The 16,848-nt window shown below is 35.2% G+C and overlaps 1 protein-coding gene across 1 annotated transcript; it reads left to right on the top strand.

Annotated features, from left to right (window-relative positions):
* Window positions 1–1,998: 1,998 nt before the first annotated feature.
* On the top strand, window positions 1,999–16,036 carry LOC127834049 (uncharacterized). The gene is made up of 7 exons (XM_052359618.1): window positions 1,999–2,135; window positions 2,714–2,779; window positions 3,675–3,765; window positions 12,005–12,166; window positions 12,436–12,593; window positions 13,385–13,603; window positions 13,883–16,036. The coding sequence occupies exons 1-7, from the start codon at window positions 2,114–2,116 to the stop codon at window positions 14,305–14,307; spliced, it is 1,143 nt and encodes a 380-aa protein (XP_052215578.1). The 5' UTR covers window positions 1,999–2,113; the 3' UTR covers window positions 14,308–16,036.
* The last annotated feature ends 812 nt before the right edge of the window (window positions 16,037–16,848 follow it).

The following is a 16,848-nucleotide window of genomic DNA, read 5'->3' as shown; positions in this document are numbered from 1 at the left end:
CATCTGTCCGTCTGTCTGTCCGCCCGTCCTGGCCACTATCTCCTCCTACACTATTAGCACTAGAACCTTGAAACTTGCACACATGGTGTCTATGAGCATATGTGCGACCCTGCACTATTTGGAATTTTGATCTGACCCCTGGGTCAAAAGTAATGGGGGTTGGGGTGGGGCCGGATCAGTGATTTTTACTTATTTTTTTAGGTAATTTTACTATAATTTCTTCATTTCTACACCGATTGTCTTCAAATTTATACTGAACCTCTCTAATGACAATACGGTCAATCTCAACTATGCATGGCCCCATTACCAACCCTGGGGTGCCCCGCTCACATAGGCCACACCCACCTAAAATTGCCTTTTACTATAATTTCTTCATTTCTACACTCATTCACTTCAAATTGATACTGAACCTCTCTTAAGTCAATACGGCTAATCTCAACTATGCATGGCCCCATTACCAACCCTAGGGTGCCCCGCCCACATAGGCCACGCCCACCCAAAATTGCATTTTACTATCATTTCTTCATTTCTACACCGATGCACTTCAAATTGATACTGAACCTCTTTTAAGACAATACAGTCAACCTCAACTATGCATGACCCCAGTTACCAACCCTGGGGCAACCCGCCCACATAGGCCACGGCCATTCAGAATTGCTTTTTACTATAATTTCTTAATTTCTACAACAATTTACTTCAAATTGATACTGAACCTCTCTTATGACAATACGGTCAATCTCAACTATGTATGACCCCATTACCAACCCTGGAGCGCCCCGCCCACATAGGCCTAGACCACTCAAAAATTGCCTTTTACTATAATTTCTTCATTTCTACACCGATTCACTTCTAATTGATACTGAACTTCTCTTATGACAATACGGTCAATCTAACCTATGCATGGCTCCATTTCCAACCCCGGGCCCCCCCTGGGTCAAACATGCGGCAGGGGATACGCGTCGGCCGCTGCCGCGCCATTTCTAGTTTATTATGTGGTACTTGTACTTAACAAGTTTGATACTAGCCAATGTATATTTTTAATCAGAATTGTTCACAGACTGAAATCTTAAAACGATTTCTTTTCTTCTTATAAGATTCATATAATTATATTGGTGTTTTAGTATATTGATCTTTTATATTTTGGATTCTTACATAAATGACATTATTCAAAAAACAAAAACAAATTAAATGAGAACAATTGCCCCTTAAAATGGTATCATATATCTGGGGATATTAACAGAGGAAAACCAAACCTTATACTATATTATTAGATTTTAATACCAGTATTTAACGCATGTTTTAGGCATAATAATCCATAACCATTTAATTAGGATAATTTCAATAATTGAAAATACATGAACCATGCAAATTCATAAAAAAAGGAACTTAAGCTGTAATGTGTTGGAGATTCAAAGATGTGTGAAGTTTTCCATTAACTGTACATATAGTACAATTCTTGTCCGGGTTATTTTTCAGCAACTAATGACCGAAATTCAATGAAATTTTATGGGAAGCTTCACTACCAAGAGGTACCCTGGAGTACAGTCTTGTACAGAGAGTCGTGCATGGTGACGTGTCCAAACCAAGCCAGCTGTACCTTAGCACAAATATTCGTGGTCATGGTAGTGCAGTTATTAAAATGCCCTAACTGAAGCTTACCAGTAGACTCCGCTATTTGCTTGTGTTTCGATTTCTTAGGGATAAGATTAAGCTGACATGATATCCCATAGGACTGCACCATTAACTTGAAACTGCAAGATGTTGCCATGTTGAAATAATTATATAATGTTTTGTCATTTGGTTATAATAACAGTTTAATATAAATACGTTTTCTTCAAATAAGCGCGTATGAACAAATGATGTTATATCCAATTAATTTTGTTAATGAGCGACATTGTAAAACACACTTGAGATAAAATAACACACTCTTCCGTACGAATTGATCTCCCCTGAATCGAAAGATCAATACACACATCGTGATTCATCGACACTCTCCGTAATCCTCCGCAAGCAATAAATTATGGATTATGGATTATGCAATAAACTGTCTGCTATCCGTAGTTAAGGAAAATTACGAACACATAACACCGCATTGGATAATTAGTCGCGTAACATGGAGAACGTTCGAAATCAAAGTGAGTGTATTATACTTCTATTTTTAATATCGTTTTTTTATTTCCTTTTTAATTGTTTTCGGATGGTTTTCAAGACAGGAAGATACAAATTGAATTTGTTTCAAACTTATCCCATATGGTTTAATTAAGCTTACTTCAGAAAAAGAGGGTTCCTATTTGTTATGAACTCAGCACATTAACGTTAAAACAAGCAAATGCGAGTTAAAAGAAATAAAAAGGAGCACTTGGTTCTTTGCAAGTCAGATTCGTTTCACACGTACACTTACTTTTCGAAGCAAGTTCACCATCGTGATACATCGACTATTTTTAAGGAACGGAAAGCAAAATAACATTTAATTGGCGCATGCTAATCGATATAGACAGAATGGTCGATTACAAACGATTTTTTCCTGTGGATATTTGTTTACCCCACAATACAAAACATGCTATGACCATAATTGCGATATGAAAAACATGCATATACTCTTGTCGTATATGCTTTAATTGATATAATTTCGTACTTATTTTCCTACATTATATAATTGTTCTTTAATTGCAACTGTTCTATTTATGTTTTTGTCGATTGTGTTTTTCTTCAGATAAAAATAGAGGCAGTGATGGGCCGGAAAACGAATCTATACAGGATGTGAAGTTCACCAGACATGGTTAACGTTATTTTTCCTTTTGGCATATAGCCCGTCGTTTCTCAACTGTCTAAACGAGCATATTTACACAAGATTAACTTCAACATATTTTTCGGCGTAGATGTCTTACCACCCAGGTTTTCACCTTAATTTACCTTTATCGCAAATTCAATACTCTACCAAAATCGATTTCTTTGTGTGTGTCAACAAAGATCCGAATTGAATAAGACAAAATGTTTACAATCCATTCAATTTTAGGTGAATGCCTGTGCGTTCAAATACTGAACATATCGTATAAATGATTGAGCTTTTAGATTCTTAAGTTACAGTTCATACAATCGAGTATTGGTTCGCTACGAATTGAATAAAATAAGTCGAAGTACTGCCTATTGTATTTGAATTTTTTTTAATGTTTGGTTAATTTTGTGTAAATCAAGCGGATCGCTTCAACAGCCGATAAAATGTAGACAATGTCCGCTATTCGGCCGAAGGAATAACTGGAAACTTTACATGTCAATTTTTCTAAATGATACATTTTTAATTGAGAATAAACACTTAATATGTCAAATACGAATACATTTAAGCCATGTTTTGTGAAAATGGGGTTTAATGCATATGCGTATACTGTCGTCCCAGATTAGCCTGTGCAGTTCGTACAGGCAAATATTTCCGCTTAAACTTGATTTTTGCTATGAAGAGTCTATCTTCAAACGAAAAATATCATAAAAGCGGGAAGTTTTGTCCCTGATTGGCCTGCGCGGACTGCACAGGCTAATCTGGAACGACTCTTTAAGCATTTGCATCAAATTCCGTTTCCACAGAGAACGGTTTATTTTTATTTGAATAATACATTCATGATTTCATGCATACATTCGTTTGTATTGTCGTTCATTTATTATTAAATACGTTTTCTTAGACACAACACAAAAGGAAATGGAACAAGAGAAGTTAAACATACGAGAAGAAAATACTGATCTGATCTGTGAAATTGCAGACTTATGTAAACGGTAAAGTAAATATTTTACCCTGACTTAACGTGCACCCGCTTGACAAGTTGCTTGTAAATGAACATTATTATATTTGAATGTTCAATTTCAGGTGTATTTATTATTATGTGTAGCAAAATTGAAAACCATTTCACTTATATAAATTATTTCGAAGATTCGAATAACCATAATTAAGTTGGGACTCTATCGATGCTTTTTAGCTCTTATGTCATGGTCCTGTGTCCGTCGTGCGTGCGTCCGTGCGTGCGTCCGTGCGTGCGTCCGTGCGTTAATTTTTTCTTTAGACATCTTCTTCTCCTAAACTAATGGTCCAATTCTGATGAAATTTCTCAGGAATGTTCCTGGGGTGAACCTCTTTCAAATTTGTTCAAATTATGCCCTGGGGTCAAATTTGACCCTGTCCCGGGGGACAAAAAATTGAAAATTTGCTTATATAAGGCCTATTTTGTGAAAACTTTAAAAATGTTTTCATCCATAACCATTTGGCCTAGGGCTACCAAATTTGGTATGTAGTGACATCTTATAGTCTTCTACCAAGTTTCTTCAAATGTTGCCCCTGGGGTCAAATTTGACCCTGCCCTGGGGGGTCAGAAAATTGAAAATTTGCTAAAATAAGGCCTATTTTGTGAAAACTTATAAAATCTTTTTGTCCATAACCATTGGGTCTAGGGCTACACAATTTGGTATGCAATGACATCTTATAGTCCTCTACCAAGTTTCTTCAAATTATGCCCCTGGGATCAAATTTGACCCCGCCCCGGGGGGTCAAAACATTGAAAATTTGCTTATATAAGGCCTATTTTGTGAAAACTTAAAAATGTTCTCATCCATAACCCTTGGGCCTAGGGCTACCAAATGTGGTATGTAGTGACATCTTATAGTCCTCTACCAAGTTTCTTCAAATTATGCCCCTGGGGTAAAATTTAACCCTGCCCCGGGGGTCAAAAAATTGAAAATTTGCTTATATAAGGCCTATTTTGTGCAAACTTTAAAAATCTCTCATCCATAACCATTGGGCCTAGGGCTATCAAATTTGGTATGTAGAGACATCTAATAGTCTTTTTCCAAATTTCTTTAAATTATGCCCCTGGGGTCAAATTTGACCCTGCTCCGGGGGTCACAAAATTGAACATATGCTTATATAAGGCCTATTTTGTGAAAACTTTAAAAATCCTATCGTCCATAACCATAGGGCCTAGGGCTAATAAATTTGGTATGTAGAGACATCTAATAGTCCTCTACCAAATTTCTTCAAATTATGCCCCTGGGGTCAAATTTGATCCTGCCCCGGGGGTCACAAAATTGAACATATGCTTATATAGGGTATATTTTTTGAAAACTGTACAAATATTCTTCTCCATAACCATTGGGCCTAGGGCTACAAAATTTGGTATGGTGTGACATCGTATAGTCCGCTACCAAGTTTTTTCAAATTATGCCCCTGGGGTCAAGTGTGACCTTGCCCCGAGGTTCACAAAATTGAACATATGCTTATATAAGGCCTATTTTGTGAAAACTTTCAAAATCTACTTGTCCATAACTGTATAGCATAGGGCTACCAAATTTGGTATGTAGTGACATGTAATAGTTCTCTTCTTAGTTTGTTCAAATTATGCCCCTGGGGTCAAATTTGAAACTGCCCCGGGGGTCACAAAATTGAATATATGCTTATAAAGGTCTTATTTTTTGAAAACTTTAAAAATCTTTTTGTCCATAAACATTGGGCCTAGGGCTACCAAATTTGGTATGATAATGTAGTGACATCTTATAGTCCTCTACCAAGTTTTTTCAAATTATGCCCCTGGGGTCAAGTTTGACCCTGCCCCGAGTGTCACACAATTGAACATATGCTCATATAAGGCCTATTGTGGGAAAACTTGAAAATCTTCCTGTCCATAACCGTATGGCATAGGGCTACCAAATTTGGTATGTAGTGACGTTAAGTAGTTCTCTTCTTAGTTTCTTCAAATTATGCCCCTGGGGTCAAATTTTAAAATCCTATTGTCCATAACCATCGGGCCTAGGGCTAATAAATTTGGTATGTAGAGACATCTAATAGTCCTCTACAAAAGTTCTTCAAATGATGCCTCTGAGGTCAAATTTGACCCTGCCCCGGGGGTCACAAAATTGAACATATGCTTATATAGGGTCTATTTTTTGAAAACTGTACAAATATTCTTCTCCATAACCATTGGGCATAGGGCTACCAAATTTGGTATGTAGTGACATCTTATAGTCCTCTACCAAGTTTTTTTCAAATTATGCCCCTGGGGTCAAGTTTGACCCTGCCCCGAGGGTCACAAAATTGAACATATGTTATATAAGGCCTATTTTGTGAAAACCTTAAAATCTTCCTGTCCATAACCGTATGGCATAGGGCTACCAAATTTGGTATGTAGTGACGTGTAATAATTCTCTTCTTAGTTTGTTCATATTATGTCCCTGGGGTCAAATTTGAAACTGCCCCGGGGTCACAAAATTGAATATATGCTTATATAAGGCCTATTGTGTGAAAACTTTAAAAATCTACTTTTCCATAACCATTGGGTCTAGGGCTACCAAATTAGGTATGTAGTGACATCCTATAGTCCTCTACCAAGTTTGTTCAAATTATGCTCCTGGGGTCAAATTTGACCCTGCCCTGGGGGTCACAATTTGAACATACGCTTATATAAAGGCCTATTTTGTGAAAACTTTAAAAATCTACTTGTCTATAAACATTGGGCCTAGGGCTACCAAATTTGGTATGTAGTGAAATCTTATAGTTCTCTACCAAGTTTGTTCAACTTATGCCCCTGGGGTCAAATTTGACCCTGTCCGGGGGATCACAAAATTGAACATATGCTAATATAAGGCCTATTTTGTGAAAACTTCAAAAATCTCTTGTCCATAACCATCCAGCCTAGGGCTATCAAATTTGGTATGTAGTGACATCTTATAGTTCTCTACTAAATTCGTTCAAATTTTATCCCTGGGGTCAAATTTGAACCTGCCCCGGGGGTCACAAAATTGAACATATGCTTATATAATGCCTATTTTGTGAAAACTTTATAAAAATTCTTGTCCATAACCATTAGGCCTAGGGCTACACAATTTGGTATGTAGTGACATTCATTTGTAAAGTCCTCCACTTAGTTTGTTCAAATTATGCCCCAGGAGTCAAATTTGACCCTGCCCTGGGGGCCACAAAATTGATTATATGCTTATATAGTGCCTATTTAGTGAAAACTTTAAAAATTCTCTTGTCCTTAACCGTAAGGCATAGGGCTACCAAATTTGGTATGTAGTGACATCTAATAGTTCTCTACCAAGTTTGTTCAAATTATGCCCCTTTGGTCAAATTTGACCCTGCCTGGGGGGTCACAAAACTAAACATACGCTTATATGGGGCCTATTTTGTGAAAACTTAAAAAAATCTTATTGTCCATAACCATTGGGCCTAGGGCTACCAAATTTGGTATGTAGTGACATCTAATACACCTCTACCAAATTTGTTCAAATAATGCCTCTGGGGTCAACTTTGAACCTTCCCTGGGGGTCACTAAATTGAATAAACGCTTATAAAGCGCCTATTTTGTGAAATCTTTAAAAATCTTCTTGTTGAAAACCATTCAGACTATGGCTACCAAATTTGTAATGCAGTAACATCTTATAATCCTCTACCAAGTTTGTTCAAATTATGCCCTTTGGGTCAAATTTGACCCTGACCCGCGGGTCACAAAATTGAACATTATATACGCTTATATCTTGCTTATTTTGTGAAAACTTTAAAAATATTTTGTATGTAAAGGTAGTGAGATATAGTAGTCCTCTACAAAGTTTGCTCAAATTATGCCTCTGGGATTAAATTTGACCAAGCCCAGGGGGTCACAAAAGTGTACATGTGCTTAAATAGGGCCTATATTTAAGTATTTGCACATGCAGAGAATATTTGTTTCAGCTTTTTTTCAGTAGTGGGGCGATACATGGCCATCATGGCCCTCTTGTTTATCACTCTTTTTTTAGGACAGACCGAAGTGTTAATATTAAATTACTTTATGGTCAAGCAAATTGTGTATCGTTTTATTTCTTAAAATTTGACCCAGCATGTGTAGAAATATAACGTGATATATACATTTCCAAAAAGGAAATATACATTTCCAAAAAGGAAATTTATGTCTGCGTTGAATAAGACCGGGTTCATGAAAATCGCTGCACAATTGATGAAGTAATGGCTGTTTAAAGCGATGCACACTGTTTGTGATTTCGAGTTAAATACCTTGCTATATATATATTTGATAGTGAATTTTTTTTCTTTAGAAAAGTAGATATTTCGTTATATTATGATTATTTATCATTCACAATGATGTTTTCACTAATTAATATCATAGCAACACGCTAACCACCTGTGCATAGTACTAGATCAAATCCAGATAATATTTGTATATAAATACAAATACAAATGCAGCAAGAAAAAAGGATGCAACGGCATTCAGTATATTATCAACAGTATATATGTTATAAGCATTACATATAGCTGGAAGCAAAATTATTTATAAACAATATTAGCCAGGTGTATTTTTAAAATTATCTAAAATAATCTTTATAAATTTTACTAAATTACAGATTTTCGATCTGTCTGTTTCATTCATGATTCTTTTAAAAAGTATTGCATTGTTGGTATTATGTCTAATGTGTGGGAGTATTTGCTGTCGTTGGTTTTCAATGAAAGGACAGTTCAAAATGTAATGGAATTCATCACCAATGTCATTTAAATTACACAGGTTAAACATTTTCTTAGGTTACGTTCAATATTTTGCCAACGGTCCTTTTCTATTGGCAAATGGTGGTTACACATACGGAACTTTATAAAGTAAGGTAAATAATAATCAGGTTCAAACTCAAAATAATTATCTGGTCCAAACGTGTCTTTAAAAATTCGATAGTTGAGACATTAAGGCATTGAATTTATATCGGATTACCATTGCTGTATATATTGATCACAGAGAACTTTATTTAATTTTGCCAATAATAAATGCTTAGTGCCAGTAAAATATTGATTATACAAGGCATAGCTCATTCCACATTGATCAAAAATACATTTCATGGTATCGATCCATTTGAACTTAACATCGTTTACACTTGCATGGGAAAAATTAGCTTATACATTATCGCGCTGAGCTTATTTTGATCATTTGTAACAAGGTCATACAAAAACCCGACCATTCCCTTTTTAATTACAACTGATAGTGGATAACGACCAAGATCCCCATAAATCATGACACGTGGTGTACCTTTTTATGCTCCCCTTATATATATATATATATATATATATATATATATATATATATATATATATATATATATATATATATATATATATATATATATGGGGAGCATATAGTTGCCAGTTTGTCTTTCCGCACTTCCGTACTTCCATACGGTCACACTTTTGTTACAGTTTCTTATAGCACCTTCAATACTTTACCGATCTCTTTCATATTAAGCATGTAGATACCTTGCATGGACCTCTACCCTTTGATGACGTATGAGGTCACTGGGGTCAAGGTCAAGGTCATCAAGGCTAATAATATACTTTTGTTACAGTTTCTCATAGCACATTCAATACTTTACAGATCTCTTTAATATTTGGCATATAGATACCTTGCATGGACCTCTACCTTTTGATGACGTTTGAGGTCACTGGGGTCAAGGTCAAGGTCACCAAGGCTAAAAATAGACTTTTACTACAGTTTCCAATAGCACCTTCGATACTTAACCGATCTCTTTCATATTTGGCATGTAGGTACCTTGCATGGACCTCTACCTTTTGATGACGTTTGAAGTCACTGGGCTCAAGGTCACCAAGGCTTATAATAGACTTTTGTTACAGTTTCTCATAGCACCTTCAATACTTTACCGATCTCTTTCATATTTGGCATGTAGATACCTTGCATGGACCTCTACCTTTTGATGACATTTGAGGTCACTGGGGTCAAGGTCAAGGTCACCAAGGCTAATAATAGATTTTTTCCGTCACACTTTTGTTACAAATTCTCATAGCACCTTCAATACTTTACCGATCTCTTTCATATTTGGCATGTAGTTACCTTGAATGGACCTATACCTTTTGATGACGTTTAAGGTCACTGGGGTCAAGGTCACCAAGGCTAATAATAGACTTTTGTTACAGTTTCTCATACCACCTTTAATACTTTACCGATCTCTTTCATATTTTGCATATAGATACCTTGCATGGGCCTCTACCTTTTGATGACGTTTGAGGTCACTGGGGTCAAGGTCAATGTCGTCAAGGCTAATAATAGATTGTTCCGTCACAATTTTGTTACCGTTTCTCATAGCAACTTCAATACTTTACCGATCTCTTTCATATTTGGCATGTAGGTACCTTGCATGGATCTCTACCTTTTGATGACGTTTGAGGTCACTGGGGGTCAAGATCACCAAGGCTAATAATAGATTGTTCCGTCATACTTTTTTACAACAGTTTGTCATACCACCTTCAATACTCTTTCATATTTGGCATGTAGATACCTTGTATGGATCTCTACCTTTTGATGACTTTTGAGGTCATTGGGGTCAAGGTCACCGAAGCTAATAATAGATTTTTCCATCACACTTTTGTTACAGTTTCTAATAGAACCTTCAATACTTTACCGATCTCTTTCATATTTGGCATGTAGGTACCTTACATGGACCTCTACCTTTTGATGACGTTTGAGATCACTGGGGTCAAGGTCAAGGAAACTGAAGCTAATATAAGATTTTCTCAAGGTCTCATTTTTTTCCACATAATTAACCCATATATCGACAAAGCATCATTGGGGAGCATCCATCAGTTTTACTGATATCCTTGTTTAACACTAAGAATATGTTTTAAAAAATCAGTGTGAACCTTTTCAATAGTTGATAAGTCTCCATAACCCAATACTTCTCACCCGAATGTTAAAATTGGAACAATAGTATTGTTGAACAGTTTCAATTGACATTCAATAGATAAATCGAGGTTTCTTACTTTTTTATATAGACTTAACATTGCTTTTCTTGCCTGTTTTACTACATGTTTTTTTGTCTGTTTTTAGAGAACATCCCACCTAAATATTAAAAATAATCAACTATCTCTAATGAGTATTCATGTATTGTTATATCTCTTTCTCGTTTCATTTTATCACTAAAAACAATAACTTTAGTTTTATTATAATTGATATCTAATTTCCATTGGCAGCAATACGAGTAAAAAGTGTTCAAAACAGACACAAGGTTTTCTTCCGAAGTTGCATATATTACTGTTTTAAAGTAAAGTAGTACAAGCATTTTGACGACTATATCTAAATCTGCATCGTATATATCTATACTTTTATCATTACGTGTAGTTATAAAATATTCAAGGTCATTTAGGTATAAGGAAAACAGTAGGGGGGAATAAATTTTCCCCTTGGCGGAGGCCTCTTCTACACACAAATTATTCACATATTCTGACACATGATTTTATGGAGCTATACATATTTTAATAATGTTAGGGAAGTTACCACATATATTATATCTTATTAATTGTTACCACAAACCTGCCCCCCATACAGAATTAAAGGCTTTTTAAAAGTCAACGAATGCGCAAAACAATTTATTCTTTTTAACTTTTAAATACTCGCCAAGCATGTGTAATACAAAAACAGTATCGATGGTGCTGTATTATTTCGAAAGCCCGCTTGATTAGCGTTTAAAGCATTAACAGTTTCAATATATTCATTAAGTTTGTTATTTAAAATACAGGTGAACAGTTAACCTAAACACTTAAGCAGTGTTATTGGCCGAAAAAACGTTACTTATTTCACCAGTATTTGTAATCATTAAACTTCAAGTCTAAAACATATAGCATGGATTGCAACTTAAAGCAAAATAACATGCAGAAAATAACATGTGGAGTGATCTAATGAATGAAAAAAGTATTTTTTTTTATATTTTGTCTATTATTAAGTATGTCCTCCCACAATACAAATCACAGCTAAATACAATGTCGAATAATAAAAAACTTATGATATTTAGACAATTTTGAGAAACTTGAATTTTAGTGTTGCCTCACTAAAATACATCGCAAAAATATATATCATGAAAGTAACTTGATTTTGAAGAATATATTATATTTTCCTATCGCAAGATGAACTGGCGATACAAAATGCTTTTAATATCCAAAATGACAATTTGTGTAAACGGATAACGTGTTTTCTTTTGTTGAGAGTAGACCGGACAGAACAGGTCCAGAGGTTATTCTGCTTCTTGGAAGCGTCGGTGTAGGAAAAAGTGCAATCGTAAACACCATCATCAAAGCAATGACGGGAAAACATTACCACAAAGCTAAAACTGGTCGCGGGAATACGGCATCAAAAACGCTTGCATTTGAATGGCAAATATCATTATAAATTACTATACATTTATTTTCTTCATTTTTGTGAAACAGAGGTATTCTAGTTAATGTATTAACGATGGGCTGTAATATCTTACTTTAATGTAACGAGTTTATGTTCATAATGGTTCAGTTGATAAAGACTTGAATGTCCATAATAAACGTTTACATTGTACCATACGTATCAATCCTAGTAATTAACGGATGGTTAATGTCGTAAGATTTCGTGACACGAACAATTACCAATATTCTTATGTGTGTTAATTTAGGTTTGGAAACTGTGGAATTGAGAAGTATGAGCTGCAAGGTTTACAAAAAGAAGCATTTTCGGATTGTCTGAACATGTTGCCTAACATATTTGACGTACCAGGGATGGGCGATCACTACTTAAGAGAGAATATCGAGTTACTCGAGGCATTTATTGAAGGTACGTGGTTTCTTTACGGTAGTAGTTCATATACATGGCTAAACGCGCAAATTAGGCAGGAAGTGTTCAGCAAATAAAACATCGATTGTAGAGAAGAAATTAGCTTTAAGTATGGGTTTGCCTTTCCCATTGTAGTATTATGTGTATATCGGAAACCGTTTGGATAAATTAATTTATTTATTGACCATGGGCCTTATCTCTTACTTGTTATTGTCAATAGAAGATTTTCTCATTTATAAAATGCAAACTTACCACAACGATTAGCATATTCATACCATTTTACTTTATACAATTATCAAGACGTTTTAGGCTTGTTGTTTTGGATATTCTAAGAACAAAAACACTGGGAGCGTTTCGGAACACTGCAGAGATCAAAATAGCCTCATATCATAAACATAATAAACAAAGTGGCATAACTGATTTTTAGCTCGGCTGTTTTCGGAGAAAACCCAAGGTATTGTCATAGCCAGCTCGTCGTGTCGTGTCGTCCGCCGTCTGCGGTCTGACGTCCGCCGTCCGCGTCGTGCTAAAACCTTAACATTGCCTCTGAAATCAAAGTGCTTCATCCTACAACTTTGAAACTTCATATGTAGATGCATGTTGATGAGTTCTACACGCCACATCCATTTTCGGGTCACTAGGTCAAAGGTCAAGGTCACTGTGACCTCTAAAAAATAAATTTGACAAGCTTTCGCAGACGAACGTGGCACCCGTTATGCGTTGCTCTTTTTTAATATGTGTGATACTAAGGTGAGTGACCATTTTTAAAACAAAACACTTTTATTTTCCAGGTTACATTCCTCCTGGAACATCGGTTAAGTCCTTACAAAAGTTGCAGAAAGATTACGGTGTAAGTTGTCTAAAGAAAATTTACCCGAATAGTAGCAAGGAATGGGCGGTAACACGAGTTGTGTTTGTTGCAAGTGCCGATCAATCTCTTCCGACTGCATTAGCCGATATCGTCCGCCGTTTACTAGATCCTCACGACCAGGCAACAGGACATTTCAAATGTGAGTAGTTTGTGGAAAAAAATCTTAATATTTGTATACTTGGGCAAGATAATTCAGGAAACAAACGAATGAAATTACAGAGGACAATTCAACTTAGGTTCTCTAACAACGTGTAAAGCTCACCAGATGATACCCCTTTATGAAATGAAAAAAAACTTGAACTATTAACACACACACTTAATAAATATCACATACATTTGTTTAAAAAGACCGTTAGCACCATCTCAATGAGATTAAAATGCGCTTATATCACAACATAAACATAAATCCTTTTTGCAGCAAATATTGACCTGTTCGTAGTTATCACAAAGTGTGATCTGGTGGAAGGGTTAAATACTTCTGGTACAACAGGAGCGAACATGATTAAACAGGACAAGTTTAAGAAGATGGAGAATGAAGTTGCCGAAGTGTTTAGTATTGGCGGTGCTATGGAACAAAACAGCATTCGCTGGCAGAGCTATGTGGACGGCCGATGTTTGAACGATCCGTACATCGACAACATTGCTCTCAAGTTCGTGAGGCAGATGATGTTACCGAGACGTAAGAGACATCAGGTGGAGACTGATAAATCGGCTTTGCTTACACCACAACAGAGGTTTTTATTAAAACTGACATATGTGGTAAATGGGATGGATCCGTGTCAGAAATTTGCACTTGTGGCCGTTATTATGTTGTCTTTGTTTGTTTATTTTGTCATCGCCTAAAAGTCAGGTCAAAATTCGACGGTAAGAAAACATTAAAGTTAGTAGTCCAAATGGTCGAGAGTAATTTTCCTTCTTTTTCAAGTAAAGTTGCGTGTCCGAAATGTCTACAGATAGACGCTCATTCACTACTGTGTAGGCTCATCGTCATTTAGCGTTCATCTAAGTTACGCTGATTGAAATCAATCTCCAAGCAGTGGTGTCGTTCCATGCTCTCACATACTATCTCTGTTATCACAAGATCTGAAATGATTGTTTAAGCATTATATTATGAAAAGTAGTACCATATTATTTTATATTATGAAAAAATTGAATAAGATTAGGTTAATAAAAAAAAATAATTACCTTAATTGAAAAAAAAAACCTTTAAAATAGAAACATTATTGTACCACGTGTCCCTGCCTTCATCACGTAGTTTGTTATAAAGGCAGAGATTTGATCGAGCTATGCTGGTTCCAGTCAAATTTCTGCGTTGAGGCTGTGAAGAGTATTTAAGGTTGATCTCGCCAGACGCATAAACTAAAATAGCCGAAAGATCATTGTTTATATTGCTAATAATGATTAGGCTCGCAATATATAACTTTTAAACAAAACAACAACAATGCAATATCGAAGACCATCGTATGAATGTGGTTTACTTTAATTACAAAACGAGGCTAAACTACAGTTGTAACCTCAACGAAGACGGATCATATTTGGAAGATCAATTTGATAAATTTAAAGTGTTATTATGATAAAAAATCATCTTCAGCGACCATACTAAACGAAAAATAAGTCAACATAAAGTGTTGTAAAATTTATATTTCCTCTGTTTAACTAGTTTAATTCTACGATTGAATACGATATTCCAGTTTTTTCTTTTTATTTAGATAGTAAATTTCATTAATATTATGATTGACTAAACTCGCGTAAACTTATGTAAAGAGACAAACTTTAGTGGAGACATTTTTAGCAGGCCAAACTCCTGACCAAAAGAAAGATTTTCAGACCTCTGGTAACACGGCGATATTAGTTTTTGAAGAAAGATAGCCTCTGATTAAGAGGCCGAAAAGTATCTGTTTCCTACATAGAATCAGTGTTAGTTTGGAAATGACATTGCATTTACTTGATTAAGATAAGTGTGTAATAATTGTGATACTATAAGATAAAAATTAATGAATGCTATTGCATGCTATTTATTCAAGCCCGCTTTTCAAGATCATACCAGAACTTGGGAAAATTTACATCGATATTGACCGTGATGATGACTTTGAAGATCTAGTGTTACCGAATTGTCAGAACTGAATGCAGTGAATTAAACATAATCCAATTTTAAAATGCGTTGTTTAACGTTCTTTTAATCCATAAAAAGGAAAATTTGCTGCAAACGTATTATTTAAGTTCTGGTTGTACTAAGGATGTTTTTATTGAATTAAACATTCGACAATGAATGTATTTATGTTTTTCTTTATATTTATGAATGCGTATTCGACATACGTGAAGTAAGAATGTTGTCAAGTGGTACTTGCCTATTTTGCATCACAATATCAGCTACATGTGTCCATGTCATCAAATGTTTGTCAATATGAGTTGCATTTCAATGTGTGAGCTTCATTTGTGGATACCATTATGAATTTGTGTTTAATTAAGTTACTCAAATGCTTTAATTATACCTGTTTTGAGTTTAAACTCATGCTTGCCAATATTTTTCAAAGTCATATATTATTTCGTATGTCTTTTTAATACACATACATTATTGTACCTCTTCCGCGTTATCTTTTAATGAAATACGTGTATTTGGTTGAATGCCAAGTTTGAGTATGCAAGGATTAACCTTCACTATCGATATATTTGTTCTTCTGTCGGTCGTTGTATTTCAAATGTTTTTCGCTCTCAAACAAGCCGATCAATTAAATGCTTTTTAATAGCAATTACTAAACACTAGTTAACTTGTTCAAGTTGGCGCTTGACTGCAGACGTTGAACGCGACATGAATGCGAAATGAGACTTTTTTGCACTCATTTAATAAATTTCTTAAATTTATGAACAATGGTTTATCCAAAATAATATGCTCTCAGTTGAGACATTTCAAAGGGAAACAGTCGATTATTTAAGAAAATTTTATTCTTTATCGTGTTTAAACCACACATCAAAAGTCTTGCACGTCGATTTGTCGTGCGTGGCTTGACTTTAAACGTAAATAATGTCCGAGTAATCTTGGCTTATTAAAATTTATACATGTATTAGGAATTTCAGACATAAGATTCATAACACAGCCTCATAGTCGCGTTAAGCTTGAACAATTAAGCCGCATCTAGTTATATTTGCAAAAAGGCAAACGTTTTGGCAGAATAATGACATTGAAAAACAAAACAAACGACAAATTTAGGAACGTTAGTATGTCCGTCCGCCCGTCTGTCATCTTTATCTAGATCCTCAGATTAATTTACAATTTATTTCTGCTATGTAAATGACACTTGGTTTAGGGATACAGGGCCATATGGGGAATATGCACATTATTTCAGTTTTTAATTTTTTCGGTCACACCAAAAAAAATTATTTTTA

This window comes from Dreissena polymorpha, chromosome 6, assembly GCF_020536995.1.
Source record: "Dreissena polymorpha isolate Duluth1 chromosome 6, UMN_Dpol_1.0, whole genome shotgun sequence".
NCBI classification, from domain to species: Eukaryota; Metazoa; Mollusca; class Bivalvia; order Myida; family Dreissenidae; genus Dreissena; species Dreissena polymorpha.
Note: the sequence above shows the minus strand (reverse complement) of the source record. Positions and strands in the feature narration are given on the sequence as shown.